At 42.6% G+C, this 8,808-nt stretch overlaps 1 protein-coding gene across 1 annotated transcript in view; it reads right to left on the reverse strand.

Moving 5' to 3' along the window:
* Positions 1 to 176: 176 nt before the first annotated feature.
* The window catches only part of LOC120049356 (pendrin-like), an 11,718-nt gene continuing 3,086 nt past the window's right edge, over positions 177 to 8,808 (reverse strand). Inside the window, exons 5-21 of the mRNA XM_038995622.1 lie at positions 8,665 to 8,808; positions 8,296 to 8,460; positions 7,849 to 8,001; positions 7,010 to 7,092; positions 6,492 to 6,639; positions 5,852 to 5,965; positions 5,687 to 5,764; positions 5,502 to 5,597; positions 5,183 to 5,289; positions 4,566 to 4,635; positions 4,383 to 4,475; positions 4,174 to 4,269; positions 3,640 to 3,891; positions 1,246 to 1,300; positions 758 to 903; positions 568 to 651; positions 177 to 463 (exon numbers count right to left, since the gene is read on the reverse strand). The exon at positions 8,665 to 8,808 is cut by the window's right edge and continues 53 nt beyond it. Coding sequence (XP_038851550.1) covers positions 440 to 463; positions 568 to 651; positions 758 to 903; positions 1,246 to 1,300; positions 3,640 to 3,891; positions 4,174 to 4,269; positions 4,383 to 4,475; positions 4,566 to 4,635; positions 5,183 to 5,289; positions 5,502 to 5,597; positions 5,687 to 5,764; positions 5,852 to 5,965; positions 6,492 to 6,639; positions 7,010 to 7,092; positions 7,849 to 8,001; positions 8,296 to 8,460; positions 8,665 to 8,808 — 1,908 coding nt within the window. The 3' untranslated portion in view covers positions 177 to 439. The remainder of the gene's footprint in view (positions 464 to 567; positions 652 to 757; positions 904 to 1,245; positions 1,301 to 3,639; positions 3,892 to 4,173; positions 4,270 to 4,382; positions 4,476 to 4,565; positions 4,636 to 5,182; positions 5,290 to 5,501; positions 5,598 to 5,686; positions 5,765 to 5,851; positions 5,966 to 6,491; positions 6,640 to 7,009; positions 7,093 to 7,848; positions 8,002 to 8,295; positions 8,461 to 8,664) is intronic.

Consider the following 8,808-nt stretch of genomic DNA (forward strand, 5'->3'; position numbering starts at 1 on the left):
AAACACAAACAATGGTCCTGTTGTGGAAATGCGCCCAAGGAAAAGGGCATGCCTAACTCCTGTTCTACTTCATCCCTATTGATACTATTACACTTGTAAAAGAGAAGGACCTTGACATAGCAGATAGTTTACAATAATATAAATATATACATCTAAATGAGTTTATTATTCATGGATATAATTAAGACACTTTACGGTTGTTAAAGAGAGATATCAATGATCGGCTGCCTCAAATCACCCTCTTAGTCCACTCCAAAGTCCAACGTTACACTCAGTTGGCTAAGTGTAGCTTCCCCTGAGTTTGAGCTGTAGTCTGGGGAAAATACATTGTCAGTGTCCCCTGATTTGACCGTGGTCCCTTATGGAAAGTAATGAGTACTGGTTGATCCTCCGTTCACAGAGAACACAGATACACGGTCAGCTCTTCTGCGTTTCTGTGTTAGTTGGAGAGTCCATGGATTGCCTATGGATGAGAGAATTGGATGAATAATGGACAAAATTGTGGCTGTCAAACATTCTGATGCGATTGACAATAAAAGAGAATGGAGTGATGAAAATAGTTCTCACTCTATGCTGGTTGTCATAGGTCTCAATCAGGTCCTCTTCCTCAGTGAAAGGCGGTGGCTCCTTGCAGTCCTGCATTAGAGAAAGCTGGGCACAGGCAAAGACAAGATAGCAAGGTTAATACAGTCTTTAGTCAGTTGTTTGAGCATCAATTAAAATCAGAGAATAAACCACAGATTTCCGGGTCCCTCACCCCCTCAACCATGGCATCCTGCATGCTCCCATTGGCTGTCTCCAGTTTGATGAAGAGGATGGCATCGTGGACAGAGAGAAAGAGGAGATCTCGTATGACCTCCTCGTCGAAGAAGGCCAAGGCTTCCATTTTCCATACAATTTCATCTGGAGTGTTAGATGCCAGTTAGAGAGACCAATAACAACAGCAAAGAACCCAATGCAGAAGGCAGGGGCTGTCCAGTGCTGAAACAGACTGGCACAGACACCACCAGTTATCAGAATGTGAACCTCCAAGCAGGCCAACAAAACACAACCATTACTATGACATGGACATTTTGATAGTACAATCTGCTTTTAGTTCATTCTAATCCACTTGGCAGCATTGAACAAACATTTTACAGCAGAATTCTTTGTAAGAAAGGGATAGCACTGTCCCGATAACACTGCTTACTATGCTCAAGACTTTAAATAGTGACATATACTGTATTTTTTCATCCCAAACCGTACCGTCACAGCCTGCGATGTAGACATTGACTCCAATGCGTAGGAACTCTTTAATGACCTGTAGAGGACAGAGGGGGATAGATTAGTGTGACACCATGCCATTTATCTCACAGGGTTAAGCTCTGATATCACTAAACACACAAACCGTCTAAACACACAAGCACATTCCTGCACCCTGAGATTGCTACAGTAAACAAAACAGCCACAGGGCATTATTTAAAGTTGTATTCTGAGGTTGTTGAACCGGGGAGGACCACCCTCCTCAGTGAATTTCATTAAAATGTTAGCATTTTTACATAAAACTATACTAAATATATTCACGTCACGAAATAATTGATTAAAACACACTGTTTTGTAGCATCCACAGCCCTCTGTAAGCTAGCACCACGGTGTAGCCAAAAGACAGCTAGACTTAAATACAAAACCTTGAAGACTCACAGTAATCATGAAGTAGGGGTGCTGAGGATGCTGCAGCACCCCCTGAAAAATACACATTCTTAAATAAAAATGTCCAGCACCCCCACCCCCACCCCCAAACTACTTCCTGTGGCTATGATTATGACAACTTCTGGTGATTATGACAACTATCAGAGCTCTTGAAGCATGAAATGACATGTTGTCCACCCATTCAAAGGATCCGAGAGTGAATCTAGTACTGAAAGCATACGCTATAGCGATCTAACACTGCAGTGCATACAATGTGGTTGATTCAAAGAGTAGACTCAAAGAGAGAGAAAGACTATAGTTGAACAGTTTTGAACAAATTCATTTGTTTAAAGATGAAGGAGAAGCAAGAGAGAGAGTGATAGCAATACTTTGTTGTATTTTTTTAAAACTTTCACTTAGCTGGCGAATGCAGCTAGCTAGTTTAGCCTAATCAAACACTTGGCTCAAACAGAGAGGGATGCTATGTTAGCTAGCTGGCTATATCTATCAAACACTGGAACTCTTCCAAGTGAAGGTAAGTTTTGGTTTTATAAATGTATTGCCACCGGGGCCTGCCAATGTAACTGCTAAACTGCTTGCTGACTGTACATTGTAGTTCATGATTGTAGCAGGTTTACTAACACGTTAGTTCTAGTAGCTATGTCGACTATGATGTTTGCTAATATGGTGACATGTAGACTGTGTGTAACTTTTAGCGGTTATGATATGGAGATTTGGCTTGGAAAGTTTTTTTTTGCCTGGTCACAGATAGCTGATGTGTTGTGCACTGAAGTCCATAAGCGAAGGGAAAAGGTGAGAAGAAGAGAGCGCATAGATGCGAAAATGAATTATACAACGGGCAAAATTATCATGCTGTTTGTATGTGACTGCTATGAAAGTGAACTGTTTTTGCGTGTGATCAGGGCTGTATTCATTCCACCGATTCTGTTGAAAAAACGTGTATTAAACGGAAGCAAACGTAACGAAACAGGGATAAACATACCTGAATTTGTCCAAAAGAAACTCTAATTTGCAACTGTTTGTGTCACGGCCTGACCATAGAGATACTTTATTTTCTATGGTGGAGTAGGTCAGGGCGTGACTGGGGGGTTAGTCTAGTTTATATTTTCTATGTGGGGTTCTAGGTTGTTTTTTCTATGTTGGGGTTTTGGTATGATTCCCAATTAGAGGCAGCTGGCTATCGTTGTCTCTAATTGGGGATCATATTTAAGTAGCATTTTTTCCACCTGTGGGTTATGGGATACGGTTTATGTTTTGAGTTAGTGGTGTAGTCACGGTTCGTTGTTTGTTAGTTTATTGTTTATTGTTTTGTCTTTGCTAAAGTTTCACTTCTTTAATAAATTATGTGGAACTCAACGCACGCTGCGCCTTGGTCCGTTAATTCTACAAACGACCGTGACAGTTTGACTAATGATTACACCCTAAATCAGCTAGATGCATGCAAGATTGTGCGATGCAGTATTGAATGTGTCATTGTCTGTCACCTTGATAATTATCATTTTTCTCTCGATCAGTGTTGTAAACTGTCCTGATGGGTAAAGAGATAAGTTTTGTATCATGTAGTAGCCTAAACCTATCGCTGTTACATTGAGCTGGGTGAATGGAAAATGAATGACAATCATCCAATATACTGTGATAGTAATAAGGCCATGTTCATAAAAAAACAATAGTCCTCCCTCATCTTAAACGTCATCGACCTCCACTGAACCATACAGAGGGTATTTGTTCCTTTAGTTGTGTCATTTGTGCATTGTCATGAGCTGGGGCACTGTGTATAAGCTGTGACATGATGCCTCGTCATACAGTAGATCACTAGCTCAAATGACGTCAGAAAGATGACTCACTATGACACTGTAGTAAGGGATCTTTTGTCTTTGAATGAACTGTAGTCTGTAAAATCTATTCTATAGAATATCATATGGATGGTACCAGTAGTAGAGTTCGACCTACCAGTCTGAGGGACTTGACGGCCACCACGTCTAGGAAGGAAACGGCTGAAAAGTCCAATACTAGGCTGTGGATCTGGACCTTAGGTACCGACACCCTGACTGGTAGCTCCATGGCCCAATCCACACGGACCTCCACCTCTGGCACAGGCCAATCCCCGTCCTCCACCTGCCCGGACTCCCGCCCACTGTCCCGCTCGCTCTCGAACCCCTTGTTGTCGACACCCAGGGAGACCTCGGATACCACCTCCCCAGTCTGGGGGAACGGAGGTTCAACCAACCAATCAATCAATCAATCAATCAATCGTTCAATCAATCAATCCATCAACCAGTCAATAAATCAATCAATCAATCAGTCAAATGTAGTTCCACAACCAATCATAAAATCCTAACTGGTTACCAGGTACTGGAGCTCACATTACAGAGCAAAACTAAATGAGTGTAAAGGATTGAAAGGAGACTGAAGATGGAAATTCCCTGTTTCAAAATATTCTGAGCTGAACAGATGAATGTTATCAATAATCAGACTGTATCGTACCTCTGTCGCCCTCAGTTTCCCTTTCTTTATGAGTTTGTGAATCTTCTTGAGGGCCTTATTCCTCTTCTTGAACACTCTGACAGAGTCAAACCCCACCTGCATGTCAAAGGTCAAATGCACAACAAACTTTCATCTTGCCTGCTTGTAGAATGATAAGGCCTATCCACAATCTATACAATGTCAAGGGGAAATATAATGAGCTCAATCACCGTGGCTCTCAATCGCTCTTTGAAGTAGTCAATGTTGGCAAAGTAGATGGGAGCATTGCACTTAAAAATCTTAATTCCGGGAACTTCTGCAATCTGAAAGAGGAAGGCCTAATTATTGCATTTATTTCTGGCATCCATTTCTGGTATATATTAATTAGAGTTCAAACATATCAGATGTCTTACATTCTTGTAGTCTTTCATGTTCCTGTATATGTTTGTGCCGGGTATGTTTCCAAGTGTAGAGCATGCAGGACTATGAATGAAGAGGAAAATATATTTTTTATAAATAAAATATATTTTTCTTAGTGCCATCCTCATCATTTCTATTTTGTAGACAGACAATATAAATAATGACAGTTTAAACTAGGACACATCAAGCATATGGATCCTATAATGTCTTTGTAGTTATTTTGAATGCTTATTTGTTTTATGTTATACATCAGTGGGTTTGGGAAAGGTGATATTTCTAATGACAAGAGCTGAAGACTTCAAAGCCATCCCAATAGCCTTTGATTACAGAAGAGGCCTGCTCAGTGTTACTCATAGTCTCGCCGACTGATGTTTATAGACTCTTATCTACACAGCGGTGAAGAGCACGTGGTCAAACACGCGAGCCAGGGAAATCTTTTGATCTTCTGATTCAGGGTTAATGGATTTATAATACAGGGTAAATACTGTAGTGTACACAACAATATCTACATCAAAATATGACATCTAAACTAGGCCTTCACAGAATGCATCTAGTATGTGATTGGTACTATGTAGTGTGTTACGTGCTATAGGTGTTATGTGTCACTCACAACTGTGTCCTGACCACCACAGTTCCCATCTCAAACACCAGGCCAGCCAGCAGTCCCACGTCCAGTCCCAACACCACAGAAGCCAGGCAGGTCGCCAGCCAGATGAACTTGGAAAAGAACAAGTTTCAGCTTTAACTTTTGATGAGATCCAGCAGAGAAAGTCAGAGTACAATTGTTACATTGAAGTGAAATAGAGTGGATTGGGTGACATCAAGGTATCTTTACTGCCAGTGATTACATGAAAAGTTATTCCATGTACACCAAGTACTACAGTACTTCAGGGGATTGAATGTGGACGGTGCTCTACAGTGTTACTCACACAGTCTGCTCTGTTCTGTCTCCACAGTGTGGGCACCTCTGTCACCTGCATGAACATTCCCTTTAGGTTGGCGATGACGATGGCTGCCAGCACTGACTGTGGGACCAATACAGAGCTGGATCAGTTGTGTTAGTCTACACCAATCCCATTTCACACTCTGCATTATCATTGAGCCCTTTCCTCACCTTCTGCAGGGGTTCCAAGAGGTGCCCCAGAGCCAGGATCACAATCATTACCATCACAGCTGAGATTATACCAGCCATCTGTAGGAGTAGTACACACGTTTGTAACGGCACCCTGTTATTGTGTGTGTGTGTGTTTTTCTTACCTATAAGTACTGTATAGTGTACCTGACTCTTGCCACCGGTGCTCTCCTGTACAGCGGTGCGGGACAGTGCAGTGCTTGCCACAAAGCCGGAGAAGCAGCCACAGAACACATTGCTGAACCCGAACGCTATCAGCTCCTAGGTCACACAGGGAGAGAGCCTGGTCAATCTACTGCAAATGATACATGGAGCATTGCACACGTTACAGCTGAGAAACCAGTGTCAATCTGCAAATGTTGTTCTTGAACATACTGTACCTGTGCTCTGCAGTGATGTCATAGAGACTAGGGCCTGATTTAGAAAACATTTGCATTGGTGCTAATTTGCAATATACAAATCCGGATTTGGTAGGGAGTGTTGAGTTACTGTAAACCCATTGAATGAAGCATTTAAGTGATACTTACTATCAAAACCAACACAGTGTTTTAGTGGTGTACTGACTATGTGTGTGTCTGTGTGGAGTGACTCCAAAAAATAGATTTTGGCCACAATACTCACATTGTTTCAGAGAGACATTAGGATGGTCATATTAAACTCTTGGTTATAGACACTCTTACATCACAGGTCGACTCCCACAGCGTGAGAGAAATTCTGCTTTGGGAAAGAACATGATTGGCAGGAAGTTTGGAATGTACAACACACACACAAACACACACACACACACCTGATTGCCATCGATGGTGTAGTCGTGTTTTGCAGCGTATACCTTGGCCACAGAGACGGCCACTGCATAGCCCACTACAGCTGTAGAGAAACTAGAGCCCAGAATGTTCCACAGCAGCTCTATGTTGGGGGGCTGAGCTGGAGCAAACCTGTGGGACAAACACCTCACAAGTTACATTGGGAAACATATTTTTTACAGTTTTGATATTGTGTTTGATTTAGGAAGTGTACAGTACTCAATTTAACTGAATGTAACTCATATTGTTATTTAAATAGTCTTTCAAATTATGTTTGGTATTGTTGGGAACGTTTCTCCATGCCATTTGTTGATATTATTGTTGGAACCATTTGCTAATACTCTGACAGTAACACTACAAGCCAAGGCAGTCTGGTTTGGATAGCGCCTGCTGAATGACTTAACGAGGAGGAGCATACGATTCTAAGTCTGTCAATAAAAAACTCCAGAACATCCTCTGCTTGGGGACAGGAAACAGGAAGTGCCACAGGAAGGGCTCTCACCCCCTGGGGATGCTGTGCACAATGCTGGCGTCGTAGCGCGACTCCAGCTCAATGGCGTAGGAGATCCCAGCGGCAACCACGGTCTGGGAGAGAGGGGGGTGGATTGGGGTGGAGATAGAGACAGTTGGACACAGGAGAGGTGAGAGATGATGAGTTACTGTCAGGCTAGTGGGTGTAGCTGGTGTAGAAAGTCAGGCGCAGGAGAGCAGAGATGAGTGAAACAACACACTTTACTCGACAGCACAAAGTAAAACAATTTACGAAGTGAAAAAGAACAGTTGCCACAAAACATGGGTGATAAACAGCACCCGGTACAAACCAGCCGGAACATTCCGACCTGAACAAAGAACAATCACACACAAAGACATGGGGGAAACAGAGGGTTAAATACATGACCAGTAATTGGGAAATGAAAACCAGGTGTGTGGAAAAACGAGACAAAACAAATGGAAAATGACAAATGGATCGGCGATGGCTAGAAGACCGGTGACGTCGACCGCCGATCACCACCCGAACAAGGAGAGGCATCAACTTCGGCCGAAGTCATGACAGTTACTGTACACTTAAACATGTATCACACATGTAACACACACATATGGATGGGACACAGTAGATCCATATACAGTCATTTCATCTTTAGGTTATAGTTATTTTATCACTTAGGATGATGTAACTTGGTGGAGAAGTTCTAAAATCACCCTATTAATAGTAGCCCATGATATCCTCAGAATTCTCCGTAAACCCTATTACATGTTTGGATATTCTGCATTTCATACAATCTCAAACACGGATAATTTCACAACAGTAAAATATTGACCGTGAGCCATTCCATTTCCTACCACAATCACTTCGATGGGGATGGGGACGGGAATCTTGTGCCGGAATTTGGTGTTGACCTCTTTTACAGCCATGACGATGACAATGGTGAGCAGCCCGGCCACCAGGTCAGCTATGTTGGTTTGTCTGATGTTGGTAAACACATCGATGAGCATCTAAACAGAAGAATTGGTCATATTTGGTGATCTTTATGTCTGACTATCCCTGAGATGTGCATTTTGTTTAATGCAAAGCAGGCCATCAAATGAATCTAGTTGGATAGAATGACCACTAAATAGAAAGCTCTTTTGTTGTTATTTTGTCAATAACCATGTGTTATTTGATGGAAAGAATATTCTAGGCTGTTTTTAAAAATATTTTTTTCATTAATTCTCCGACACTAACAGCCTATAAAAAGGGATCTAGACAGATGTCCTTCTACAGTGTGTTTTAGAGTATTAGACCCTCACGTAGAGGATGGAGAAGCAGCCGCTGTGGTTGTTAGTGGGGACGGAGAGGACTATCTTCAGCTGGGAGATGAGGACGTGGAAGGCAGCAGCTGTGGTGAAGCCGCCCACCAGGGGGTCTGACAGGTAACGGACCAGGAAGCCCACCTGGAGCAGCCCCATTACCACCTGTATGGGGAGGAACACCTGGTCACCATGGAGATACAGTAGACCACATGACTTGACCAACAAAAACTCTGGATCCAAGTTAAAGGCTATCAGGCCCCAGAGTTGTTCCTCAATACCTTATATTAATATGAACAGAATGATATCAGATCATTGTGGGACATCAATGTCTTCCTCTTTGCACTGAATCTTTAACTCAATAATTACCTGGAACAGCCCGACCAGCACAGTCATGGAGGATGCCACCATGATCCTCTGGGCCTCCATGGTCTCCACGTCCACCACAATCCCATCAGCCTTTGTTCCATTCACAGTGGTGCCATTCCCAGGAAGCAGGAAGTGGTCATCGGG

The sequence above is a fragment of the Salvelinus namaycush genome, chromosome 6 (assembly GCF_016432855.1).
Source record: "Salvelinus namaycush isolate Seneca chromosome 6, SaNama_1.0, whole genome shotgun sequence".
In the NCBI taxonomy this organism is placed as follows: Eukaryota; Metazoa; Chordata; class Actinopteri; order Salmoniformes; family Salmonidae; genus Salvelinus; species Salvelinus namaycush.